This window comes from Notamacropus eugenii, chromosome 1 (genome assembly GCF_028372415.1).
Source record: "Notamacropus eugenii isolate mMacEug1 chromosome 1, mMacEug1.pri_v2, whole genome shotgun sequence".
NCBI classification, from domain to species: domain Eukaryota; kingdom Metazoa; phylum Chordata; class Mammalia; order Diprotodontia; family Macropodidae; genus Notamacropus; species Notamacropus eugenii.
Window position 1 is genome coordinate 515854819 of NC_092872.1, and position 13858 is coordinate 515868676.

The window sequence follows — 13858 nt, forward strand, 5'->3', positions numbered from 1 at the left end:
TACCCTACTCTTGACAAAGGACCCAAAAGTCAAGTAACTGGTTGGGAAAAATGCCCAAAAAAGGGAAAAAAAATAAGACGATAGAAGGTTACTTTCTTGGTGAACAGATATCTTCTTCCATCCTTTCCAATGAGGAAGAACAATGTTTACCAACAGGGAAAGACATAAAAGTCAAGGCTTCTGTATCCCAAACATCCAAAATAAATATTCAATGGGCTCAGGCCATGGAAGAGCTCAAAAAGGATTTTGAAAATCAAGTAAGAGAGGTGGAGGAAAAATTGGGAAGAGAAATGAGATGCAAGAAAAGCATGAAAAGCAGGTCAAACATCCTGCTAAAGGAGACCCAAAAAAAAATGCTGAAGAAAATAACACTTTTAAAAATAGGCTAACTGAATTGGCAAAAGAGATTCAAAAAGCCAATGAGGAGAAGAATGCTTTCAAAAGCAGAATTAGCCAAATGGAAAAGGAGGTTCAAAAGCTCACTGAAGAAAATAATTCTTTAAAAATCAGAATGGAACAGATGGAGGCTAATGACTTTATGAGCAACCAAGAAATCACAAAACAAAACCAAAAGAATGAAAAAATGGAAGATAATGTGAAATATCTCATTGGAAAAACAACTGCCCTGGAAAATAGATCCAGGAGAGACAATTTAAAAATTATGGGATTACCTGAAAGCCATGATCAAAAAAAGAGCCTAGACATCACCTTTCATGAAATTATCAAGGAAAACTGCCCTGATATTCTAGAACCAGGGGGCAAAATAAATATTGAAAGAATCCATCAATCACCACCTGAAAGAGATCTAAAAAGAGAAACTCCTAGGAACATTGTGGCCAAATTCCAGAGTTCCTTGGTCACGGAGAAAATATTGCAAGCAGCTAGAAAGTAACAATTCAAGTACTGTGGAAATACAATCAGGATAACACAAGATCTAGCAGCTTCTACATTAAGGGATCAAAGGGTGTGGAATATGCTATTCCAGAAGTCAAAGGAACTAGGACTAAAACCAAGAATCACCTACCCAGCAAAACTGAGTATAATACTTCAGGGGAAAAAATGGTCTTTCAATGAAATAGAGGACTTTCAAGTAGTGAGAGAGAAATATATTGGGAAGACAAAGGAAGAAATGGAATGGGGCAAATTATCTCTCATAAAAGAGGCAAGTAAAAGACTTTTCAGTGGAGGGGGAAAGGGAGTACGTGAGAGAAAAAACATGAAGCTTACTCTCATCACATTCGACTAAAGGAAGGAATAAAATGCACACTCATTTTGGTATGAAAACCTATCTTACAATACAGGATAGTGGGGGAGAAAGAGATAAGCAGGGTGGGGGGGACAATGGAAGGGAGGGCAGTGGGAGGAGGGAACACTCTTGGGAAGAGATAGGATCAAAAGAGAGAATAGAAGAAACGGGGGGCAGGATAGGATGGAGGGAAATATAGTTAGTTTTACACAACACGACTATTATGGAAGTCATTTGCAAAACTACACAGATATGGCCTATATTGAATTGCTTGCCTTCCCAAAAGGAATGGGTGAGGAGGGAGGGAGGAAGAGAAGTTGGAACTCAAAGTTTTAGGAACAACTGTTGAGTATCATTCTTGCAACTGGGAAATAAGAAATACAGGTAATGGGGTATAGAAATTAATCTTGCCCCACAAGACAAAAGAGAAGATGGGGATAAGGGAAGGGAGGGATGTTAGAAGGGAGGACAGATTGGTGATAGGGGTAATTAGAATGCTCAGTGTTTAGGGGTGGGGGGAGGGAAGAAATGGGGAGAAAATTTGGAACCCAAAATTTTGTGGAAATGAATGTTGAAAACTTAAATAAATTTTAAAAAACAACAGCAACAACAAAAAAAAGAAAGAAAGAAAAGTTTACTAAGAATCTAGTCCTAATTTAGCTACTTAGTTGACTAATCATCTGTTTTATAGCCAAACAGATATTTCTAGCCCATGGTCATAGGCTGTTGGAATTGAGGTTAGGTATGGGGTGGGGAGAGTGAAAGGATCAAGTAAAAAGGTTGGCATCTTTTTATACCATGTCTATATATCTGACAATAGACTGTGTGTGTCTTCCAAGGGTCAGCCTACTTAAGTTCTGAGGGGATTATCACCAATTGACTGGCCACTAAGCAATGAATTATTTGACTAAGAAATGATAAGCAAAAAGAAAAATACAAAATGGCCTTCAGTCCTCTGTAGTCTCCTTCTACTTCTATGGTGAAAGTAGCAGAAAAGTAGACAAAAATGGATAAGAATTACAATTTTTAAACTATCTATATAAATGTTAACTGTTGGTATTCTAAATGTGAGATCTTTTTCCAGTGACTAAGTTGACATTATACAAGAACTGAATCATATCAATTTTTATATGTGTACCACACATGAAAATAGGAAACAAAAGGAATTTGCAATAAAATGTAAGTTTGGCTCACAATCAAGTCAACAGGCATTTATTAAGCTCCTACTCCAGATAGGGCAGCTAGTTGGCTCAGTGGATACAGTGCTGGACCTGGACTCAGGAGGACTCATCTTCCTTAATTAAAATCTAAGTTCAGACACTTACCAGCTGAGTGACCCTGGGCAAGTCACTTAACTCTGTTTGTCTCCACTCCTCATCTATAAAATGTGCTGGGAAAGGAAATTGCCAAGAAACCCTAAATGGGGTCAGAAAGAGTTGGACAATAATGAACAACAACAAAAATGCTCTAGGCACTATACCTAAAACTGAGGATATACGAAAAGCCAAAAAAAAGAAAGATCCTGCCCTCAAGAGCTTACAGGCTAATGGTGCAGAAAACATAAAAACAATTACAGAGTAGTGTATGAGTATGAGTTGGTACTACATAGCAACAAGATATATACAGAGTAAGGTGGAGATAATCTCAGAAGAAAGCCACTAAGGTTAAGAAGGATAGGAAAGGCTTCATGCAGAAGGTAGGACTTAAGCTACAATGTAAAGGAAACCTGGAAAACCAAGAGGTGAAAGAATGAAAAAGTTCCATGCATGGGGAACATGTGGTAAAAACTGGGACATGGAGTGTTATGTGGGAGAATAGCACAGAGTACATAGGGGTGAATAAAGTGTAAGGTGACTGGAAAAGTAGGAAGAATCCAGAAAAAACCTGCAAAAATTTACATGAACTGATGCAAAGTAAAATGAGCAGAACCAGAACAGTAACAGCAATATTGTATGTTGATCAGCTGTGAATGGCTTAGCTATTGCTGTAATATCTAAGACAATTCTGAAGAATTTATGATGAAAAATGCCCTCCATCTCCAGAGAAAGAACTGATGGAGTCTGAATGCAGATTAAAGAATAGTTTTGCTTTTCTTTTTCTTGTTTTTTCTTATCTGTGCTTTCTTTCACAACATGACTAACATGGAAATATATTTTGCATGACTGCATATGTATAATCTGTATCAAACTGATTGCCTTCTCAATGGGAGAGGAGAGGAAAGGAGAGGAGGGAGAGAATTTGGAACTCAAAAATTTTTAATAATGAATGTTAAAAACTTTCTGCATGTAACTGGGGAAAAATACTTATTTTTTTCAAAAAGACAAAAGAAAGTAAGGAGGATCCAGGTTATGGAGGATATTAAAAGCCAATAGATTTGATATTTGATCCTGGAGGCAAGAGGGAACCACTGAAATTGATTTAACAAAGGGGTGCCATGATCTGATGTAAGCTTTTTAAGATCAATTTGACAACTGAGTGGAGGATGAATTGGAGTAGAGAGAGATTGAAGCAGGGAGACCTTATTGGAAAACCACAATCACAGAATTTCAAGGTTGGAATGAATGTCACTGCCCATTTAGTTGAATCCATACCCAATAAAGAATCTCCATTACATCATACTTGATAAAGAAATCAACCTGATAAGTAATTATTCAAGTATCAGGGGCAGCTAGATGGCAGTGGATAGAGGACCAGTGCAGGAGTCAGGAGGACCTGAGTTCAAATCTCACCTCAAATGCTTGACACTCACTAGCTGTGTTACTTTGGGCAAGTCACTTAACCCCAATTGCCTCATCTTGGGTCATCTCCAGTCATTCTGATGAATATCTGGTCACAGGATTCAGATGACTCTGGAGGAGAAGTGAGGCTGGTGACCTGCACAGCCCTCCCTCTCTCAAATCAAAGTCTAGTGTAAGTCATGTCATCATGTCTCTGATGGCATGGACTTCTTCGGCAACGAGGGATGAACACACATATTTAAGTATCTCTTGAAGACCTCCCAAGATGGGGAACTCACCACAAAGGTCTATTGTGTGTTTGGACAGCTCTACTAGTTAAAAAAACTTTCTTCCAACATCAAGCCTAAATTTGCTTTTTGTTAACTTCTACTCAATACTAAGGGTTTTGCTTTCTGGGGCCAAACAGAATAGGTCTAAACCAAGGGTGGGGAATACATGGCCTGTAGACCACACAGAACAAATCCCCTTAATAAAAGGATTTGTTCTGTAAAACTAGGACTCAATCAAAAGGCCACACACAAGGACCTAGAAGGTCACAAGTGACCTAGAGGCCGAAGGTTCCCCACCCCTGGTCTCTAAACCTTCCTCCACAGGACAGTCCTTCTAGCTATAATGTCTTTCTCATTTGTACCTTCAGCAAACAATTCAGTAAGCCATTTCCCTGGAACCATTCCCTATTACCACAGTGGTGGTTGGGGTCCTCCAACATGCACATGCTGTTCATGATGCTGTCATTATCAATAATCACAAGCTTCCAACAAAATGAAACATAACAGCTGATCTCATTAGTGAAATAATCTATGGATCAACAGGTAATTTACTTCTATGCCCTTGATTAGCACAAAGTCAGCATCACATAATATGGCTGATACAGCTCCCGTTTTTTTTGTAGCACTGAAGGCTTACAAATCATATTGTACCTATTCTCATTTGATCCTCATAACAACCTCATTATCTCCATTATCTCCAGTTTATACAAGAGGAAACAGATTCAGAGTGATTAAGCAACTTGCTCTGGATCACACAGTTAGAGTCTAAGACAAGACTGAACTTGATTCATTATTGCCTCTGCTGTGTACAGTATAACCTCAAATATATAATTCCAATACAGACAAGGATACAGAAGACAGTTATTGAAAATATCATATAATATTATTAATCAACTCACTCTATGAAAACAAAATGGCAGGAGCAGTTCCCAACAACAATTTCTTTTTAATGTTTACACCTTAGCAGACAACTTCCAAAATGAGAAGGGGATAGAATTTCCTTTTTATAAATAACCTGGCAAAGTATATGAATCTATACATGATTACACAGGCAGTTCTTTTTAAACTCAGTTTGGTCCTTCTCCAATGTCTCCTTTTGAGCTGTATCTGATGTTGTTGCCAGTTTTCATTCAAATCTACTGAGGCATGGGATGATTTTGCTTCTGCTTTTTTTGTGAGAAACCTCTTGATTCTCAAAGTTTTATGGGAAGACATCATAGAACACCACCAAACCTCCACAATGGTAGGATAAGTGAAAAAAGGCTATCATGTCTCTCTTGGATATTTTCTTCTTCAGGCCAAATATTCCTAATCTCTTCATGCATGTAAGATAACTTCAAGTATGATCTGACGTTAGGATTATCACTTTTTCATTCCCGAAGTTTTGCTTCTCTTAATACAAGGCCCATCAGCTTTTTTGGTTATCATATCACAATCAGACTGCTGACCTTGCAGGTCACTAAGATTTATGCTTTTTTTCAAACTGCTATCCAATTATGCCTCCCTATCTTGTATTTCAAATATAAGACAATGGCTTTTAAAGAGAAAGGATGGTAAGATAGAAAAATTTTATAAAGAATTTTATATTGTGGGAGGCAGAGCCAAGATGGCAGAGTAACAGCTCGCGCTTTCTGGAGTGCTGCCCCCAAGCCCAGTCAAATACCTGTAAAAATGACTCTAAACAATTTCTGGAACTGCAGTACCTGCAGAATGACGAAGTGAAGCAAATCTCTAGCCCAAGACAGCCTGGAAAGTCACCAGGAAGTGTCTATAGCGCCACGCTGTGGGCAGGGCACAGCCCAGCATGGGCCACACCTTGCACCTGTGGCAGTTTTCAGACTTCAGCATCCCAAAACGCGGAGGACAAATTGGAAGGCCTGTGGGACCAGTGTGGGAGAGTGGAGTGGTCTGGCCCTAGCTCCAGGGTGGCAGAGGGGGAAGGGGGCAGAGGAACCCACAGCAGTCACAGCAGCAGCAGGGGAAGAGACAGGGACTGTTTCTGGAGCCCAAGGCCCACAGATTGTGGGGGAATCAAGTGGCTGATAATATATCCCCCATCCCCACTGGAAGCAGAGATCTACCTTGACAAAGAACTCAAAAGTCAAGTAAATGGCTGGGGAAATGAGCAAAAATTGAAAAAAGAATCAGACTATAGAATCTTACTTTGGTGACAAAGACCAAAACATGCAAACAGAAGACAACAAAGTCAAAGTTCCTCCATCCAAAGCCTCCAAGAAAAATATGAAATGGTCTCAGGCCATGGAAGAGCTCAAAAAGGATTTTGAAAAATCAAGTAAGAGAAGTAGAGCAAAAAGCGGGAGGAGAAATGAGAGTAATGCAAGAAAATTATAAAAAAAACAAGTCAACTGCTTGCTAAAGGAGACTCAAAAAAATGCTGAAGAAGATAACACTGTAAAAAATAGTCAACACAGATAACAAAAGAGATCCAAAAAGCCAATGAAGAGAATTCCCTAAAAGGCAGAACTGACCAGATGGAAAAGGAGATCCAAAAGCTCACTGAAGAAAATAATTCCTTAAAGATTAGAATGGAACAGATGGAAGCTAATGACTATGAAAAATCAAGAAATTATAAAACAAAACCAATAGAATAAAAAATAGCAATGTGAACTATCTCATTGGAAAAACAACTGACCTGGAAAATAGATACAGGAGAAACAATTTAAAAATTATAGGACTACCTGAAACCCATGATCAAAAAAAAAATCTAGACATCATCTTTCAAGAAATTATCAAGGAAAACTGCCCTGATATTCTAGAACCAGAGGGTAAAATAAATATTGAAAGAATTTACCGATCACCTCCTGAAATTCCAAAAGGAAAACCCCTAGGAATATTGTAGCCAAATTCCAGAGCTCCCAGGTCAAGGAGAAAATTTTGCAAGCAGCCAGAAAGAAACAATTCGAGTATTGTGGAAATTCCATCAGGATAACACAAGATCTAGCAGCTTCTACATTAAGGGATCGCAGGGCTTGGAATATGATATTCCAGAAGTCAAAGGAACTAGGATTAAAACCAAGAATCCCCTACCCAGCAAAACTGAGTATAATACTTGAGGGAGAAAAAAAAATGGTCATTCAATGAAATAGAGGATTTTCAAGCATTCTTGATAAAAAGACCAGAGCTGAATAGAAAATTTGATTTTCAAACACATGACATCAAGAGAAGCATGAAATCATAAGGGATTTACTAAAGTTGAACTTTTTATATTCCTACATGGAAAGATAATATTTGTAACTCTTGAGACTTTTCTCAGTACTAGGGTAGTTGGAGGGATTATATCTATATAGACAGAGGGCACAGGGTGAGTTGGACAGGGATGATATCTAAAATAATGAAATTAAGGTGTAAGAGAGGAATATATTGGAGAAGAAAGGGAAAAATAGAATGGACAAATTATCTCTCACAGAAAAGAGGTAAGAAAAAGCTTTTGAAATGAAAGGGAAGAGAGGGGAGGTGAGAGGGAAAAAGTGAACCTTACTCTCATCACATTTGACTTAAGGAGGGAATAACATGCATACTCAATTTGCTATGAAACTCTATCTTACACTACAGGAAAGTAGGGGAGAAGGGGATAAGTGGGGGGGATGATAGAAGGGAGGGCAAATGGGAGGAGGGTGTAATTAGAAGTAAATACTTTTCAGGAGGGATAGGGTCAAAAGAGAGAATAGGATAAATGGAGGGCAGGATAGGATGGAGGGAAACATAGTTAGTCTTACACAATATGACTTTTATGGAAGTCTTTTGCATAATTACACATGTATAACATATACTGAATTGCCTGCCTTCTCAGTGGGGATGGGTGGGGAGAGAGGAAGGGAGAGAAGTTGGAACTCAAAGTTTTAAAAATGAATGTTTAAAATTGTTTTCTACATGCAACTGGGAAATAAGATATACAGGCAATGGGGTATAGAAATCTATCTTGTCCTCCAAGAAAACAGAGGGGATGGGGATAAGAAAAGGGATAGGTGTGATAGAAGGGAGGGTAGATTGGGGGATGGGGTAATCAGAATGCATGTTGTCTTGGGGTGGGCAGAGGGGAGAGAAGGGAGGAAATTTGGAACTCAAAATCTTGTGGAAGTGAATGTTGAAAACTAAAAATAAATAAACTAGAAAGTTTTTTTAAAAAAAAGAATTTGATATCTCCCTCCCAATTAAAAATACATTTATTTAATAGTCTGTGACTTCAATGCAAAAATCGAGTATGGGACTTAAAAAAAAATATGGCATATGGCTCAGAAGAAATGAAAAAGGCCCAAGTCTAAAAGACTATACAGAATCCTCAAATGTACATATCATGAATTTTTTCTTCAAGGAGAATTAATTAGTCCTGGACTTAACAGAGTAATATGTTAAAAATGAAACTGATTATATCTTATTAAGAAGTGGCTGGTTACTGATGTGGGATTAATTTTCAAAATGACTTGTTTAAAAAGAGATAATGTGGAGAGACTGCTAAGACATTACACATATATATGACTATACATAGCTATGTATATGCAACTATACAGAGACATATATACATACTACTGGAACTGGACAATGGATAGGGCCCAGAAGCAAAAAAGAGGAAACGAAAGAGCCAGGATTACTTTTAAGAAATTGTGCAGTGCTTTTACTGACTCCAAATTTCTCCCCTAAAACAAAAGTCAACTTTATATTTTTTAATCACATTGTCATTATTTGATAATAGAAACCCCATTCTTATTTGACAAACGAGGAGTCTCAGGTTAAGTGCTTGTCCAGTGTCACATAAGTAGTGTCACAGGCAGGATTAGAATACAGGTCCTCTACCTTCAAAGCCAGTGCTCTTTCCACTGCACCTTGCTGCCATCTCACTGATCCACTGAGGTTTGGCTGACCATTTTGTCTCTTTAGCATGGTAAGACATATCCTTTCTTTGATGCCAAGACAGTCAAGACTTGTTACCTTTGCCAGTAACAAAACTATTCAAAATCCTAATGAAAAACCTGTTGCCATATTAGTGAGTACACTAATAAGATTCAACAGCTCCACAGGTTACCACTATCAAATTTGCCTCTAAATATTTTTCAGTCATTTTTCAGTTGTGTTTGACTCTTCATGATCCTAGATGGTGTTTTCTGGGCAGAGGTATTGGAGCAATTTGCCATTTTCTTCTCCTGTGATAGATTAAGAGAAACAAAGATTAAATTATTTGCCTAAGGTCACATAGCTAGTGTCTGAGACCAGATATGAACTCAGATCTCAAGGCCCAAGGTCAACTCAAGACCCAGTACTCCATCCACTGAGCCACCTATTTGCCCCTTTATAGGGAGTAGCAAATCACAACTTTACTTGAAGATGGTATTAGGGAAATCAGAATGCTTTGTTTTTAAGCAATTTGCTTTAAGTTGTATGCAACAATATAAGAAGAAGAGCATTAAATTGAAAACCATGAAAAAAAATAATTTTATTCCTTAGTCTTATCACTTTCTCTTTTTACCTGAAGTGTCACCAATAATAAATTAAGAAATCTAAGCTTTACTGCCTGTTTCCCTTCCTTCGGCAAAATGACTAGAACAAGGAAGAAAAAATTTAACTCATAAATCTGATTAACAAATCTTCAATATTAACTAACAAACTATAGTGGTAACTGGGAGCCCACAAAGTCTGAGTGAAAAGCATGCTCTTGTTTTGTATTTTAATATAAAATATATTCAACTCAACTCATAATTTTTTAAACCATCTGCAAAACAGCAGAAAACAGCACAACACCTACCCTCTAGGAGCTGAAAAATATAGTTCGTTTGGGGAGGAAGAGAAAGAGTTCAGAAACACATATTTTAATAATTTAAATTTCAAGGGTCTGTTTCATCCATACAAATACACAGCACAGACCTTCTACCCCTGGATTATTTGATGAGCTGCTCTGGGGGGGAAAAGTCACCACCTGGTGGTCAACTCTGGTGATGAGCCTCTCTAACTCTAAAAAATTGGCCTTCTGACATCATATAGTCCTATATCCTAAACCTTTCTTTATTATATTAAGAAAAGGAAGTTAGCCCACATAATCTCCAACAAAGTACCTTCCAGATCTTAACACTGTGAATTGTTTGCCCTACCTAAGGTTTCCCTCTCCTGGGAAACTCAAGGTTATGTATTACCATGAGGGATTCAAGGAAGAATATGGTATAAGTTACACTGTAATACTTTACCTTATACTTGTAGATGGTTTTAATTTTAAAGCCTATTTGCTTCTTACACCTTTTATATTCTGTCCTGCATTATTTGAGTATGTCTTATAGAGTATATTATAAAAATATTCATATTGTACTGCAGACTCAAGTCTGTCAAAAAAAATTTTATTTAATTTAAAATTATTCTATATCCAAGGTATTTCTAGCTTGGAGAGAAAGGGGTCCAAATGGTACAGTCCCCCATGCCCTCCAATATGACTCTGTCCACAAGACAATTTTAGGTAATATTTCTAAGAAATCCAGGTGAAGAAAATCACAATAATGTATAATAGTTTGGGTTAACATTCTGTAAGAGTTACCATCCCATTTCTCCTAGCCCACTTTTCCCTCAGCAATCAACGAGTTTCTCCCCAGAGATCTATTCAAGAATCTGAACTGAATAGGTGTGAGAATGCTTTCCTTTCCATGGAAGAGGACATTTCCCTTAGGTAAGTCCTACAGCCTATCACTTAAGAGTAGAGAAGGTGAAGATCTTATTTAGACAAAGTGTTAAGTTTAACTATCACCACTAATCTATTTCCCTAAAATAAACTTGAATTTTCCTTCCATCCACTTTCCTAAAGTCTGGAATATTTAGAGAGAAACTAAAAAAGTTTTAATATGTTTCTATAATAGAAAAAAACATTGCTCAACATTTCCTGAATTGAAATGGTTTATCTACTTCAGAAGGCAGTTTACTGAATACTGTTAACATTTTGTTTCAGATTTTCTACTCTCAAGAACTTTGTAGTCAGAGAACTGGGTACAAATTTTGACTCTAACACTTACTAGTTATAAGTAAGACCAAAGAGTCACTAACTTTCTGAGTATTTTCCTAATAGGGTTGTTGTGAGGAAAACCATTTGCAAACCTTAAAGTCCCAGATAAACTATGAACTATTAGTATTATTTTTCTATCCTTTCTCATCTCTACAAGGCAGATATCAACTGTCTCCTCCAACCTGACAAACTGACTAGTAATAAGTATGTTAACACCCACCCCTCAAACTTCTCCAGGCTGCTTTTTGTCATTAGTATCCTCTCAGAAACTAACTTAAAGGCTTGAAAGAAGTTTTACCTCCAAGCCTCAATTAAAGGTTGCTTTTGATGTTCACTTAACTAAATTTCCCTGTAAAAAATTGAGTGGGGAATGACAGAATTGACACTCTACAGAATGAATGCCAGTAGCCTTTAGGATGTCCTTGAAAAGTATTTTACAATATTCAGAGCAGTATAAAGTTAAGCATTATTTTCACTATTATTTGATAGTACAAGGATTAATTTTATTTTAAGGCCCAAAAATAGATAAGCACTCAGTTACAAATCTAAGTATTTAGTTTTGATTTAAATGACAAACTATTCGAATTACACTAAGTAATTCAATATAATCTCTATTTTATCAGGCATAAAATAGTCAAGGAGCCACTTTAATTTTGTTACTAGGAATCTTGGACGCACTTAAATTCCACCATGATAACAAAACATCTCAAATTGGAACCTTAATTAAGTGCTTAAGAGCAAAAGAATAAACACATTAAAACTCACCAGGAAACCATTAAATGTTAGGACAACTGTTTGCGAACAGTTAAATTGATTTATTTCACCAATTCAGTTATTTTCAAATATTTCTTGAACAAGATGACTGCTTTAACAGTCTTCAGCTCGCTTTACTACGGCAGGAGAGCATATATCCAGAGACCTTTAACGTACTCCAGCCCATTATTTGAACACATAAAGCAATACTAAAGGATTCGTTCTAAAAAAGGGTTGAAAATAAATAAAAATAAAAGTTGCCTTAATACAATGAACCTTAAAAAAACAAAATCATCTTCCAACCTCCCTTCTCTTACAATTATTCACATTATGAATATTTCCTTGAGGTAATTTTGACATCACAATTGAAAGATGCACTTTCTGGCCATCCCCTATTTCAGACAAATGAACTACACTACTCAATACTGTGGAAATGTTGGATCTATTGTGGTGGCCCATGCCATGAGACCTCCCACAATATCTCTAGCCAACAAAGAGTCCAATTCTTTGACTGACAAGCTCTGCAGAACTTTCACCGCTTTTTGAGAATCATTCCCCAGCTTGCAAATGACATAGATGGGGAAAAGCGTCCCTTTCTGGATAGTCTGCTTCCCTTTCCTAATAGTGTCCCCTAAGAGCTCCAGGCTCTCCGCATCCCTCCGCTCCAAGTGGCTCAGAGGGATGTGGAGGGCCTGCGGTAGGCGACAGATGTCCACCTCCACCTTCGGTCGCACGTCCAGCAGCAGGTGAGGCTCCCCCGCGTCCAGCACCTGCTTGTAGTGGGCCACGGAGACCCGCTCCTCCTGAGAGAGCAGCTGCAGCCTCCGGCACTTATCCGTGGCCGAGGAGCCGCAGAACGCTTCGTAGTCCTGCAGTCGGATCACCGTGGGCTGGTCCCCGCAGACCACACAGTCGGACCGGCGCCCCCGAAGCCGGATGCTGCGGAACTGACCCCCGAGGGCATCAAAGAGCAAGAGGCTGCCGCTGTAGGAGGGCCCGAGGCCCGCCGCGATCTTGATCACCTCGAGCGCCTGCAGGCAGCCGAGCACCCCGGGCACCACGCCCAGGACGCCGCCATCCGCACAGTTGGTCACCGTCTCGGCCGGGGGTGGCGTGGGGAAGACACAGCGGTAGCAAGGCCCGCCTTGGTAGTGATAGACCGTGAGCTGGCCCTCCAGGCGCAGCGCGCTGGCCGAGACCAGAGGCCGGCCGGCCAGCACGCACGCGTCGCTGACCAGGTAGCGAGTGGGCACGTTGTCCGAGCAGTCGGCCACTACGTCGTAGCGGCGGACGAGGTCCAGCGCGGTGGCCGGGGTGAGGGCTTGGGCGTACGGAACGCACTGCACCGCCGAGTTGAGCCGCCCGATGGCGGCGGCGGCAGAGTGCGCCTTGGCCTGGCCCGCCCGCGCTTCGCCGTGCAGGACCTGCCGGTGCAGGTTGCTCAGCTCCACCACGTCGTGATCTACGAGGCCCAGGCGGCCCACTCCGGCAGCCGCCAGATACTGGGCCAAGGGGCAGCCCAGGCCGCCGCAGCCCACCACCAGCACGGACGAGGCGGCCAGGCGCAGCTGCCCGCGCACCCCCAGCTCCGGCAGCACCAGCTGTCGGCTGTAACGAAGAATTTCCTCCCGGGACAGGGCAGCCTTCGGTGGCAGCGGTCCCGGCTCACGCACCGGCCGTGGGGACTGCTCTGCGGCCGCTGCCTCCAGGCGCTGTCTGAGGAGCCTTAGCTCCTCTTCACGCAAAGCAACCTCGGCCTGCAAGGCCAGCACCTCTTCGCTTACCGCCATGCTGTTCTGGCCTGACCGTTGCCTCGGGACGTGCTTCCGCTTTCGTCTCCTAGCGACTGGACCAGACC

The 13858-nt window shown here is 40.1% G+C and overlaps 1 protein-coding gene across 1 annotated transcript; it reads right to left on the bottom strand.

The window, feature by feature from the left end:
• Positions 1-11728: 11728 nt before the first annotated feature.
• Positions 11729-13833, bottom strand: MOCS3 (molybdenum cofactor synthesis 3). The gene has a single exon (XM_072633553.1). The coding sequence runs from the start codon at positions 13788-13790 to the stop codon at positions 12420-12422; it is 1371 nt and encodes a 456-aa protein (XP_072489654.1). The 5' UTR covers positions 13791-13833; the 3' UTR covers positions 11729-12419.
• Between the last annotated feature and the right edge of the window lie 25 nt (positions 13834-13858).

Excerpts from the sequence above, each read along its gene's own strand:
- MOCS3 (XM_072633553.1), bottom strand. The coding sequence starts at position 13,790 with ATGGCGGTAAGCGAAGAGGTGCTGGCCTTGCAGGCCGAGGTTGCTTTG.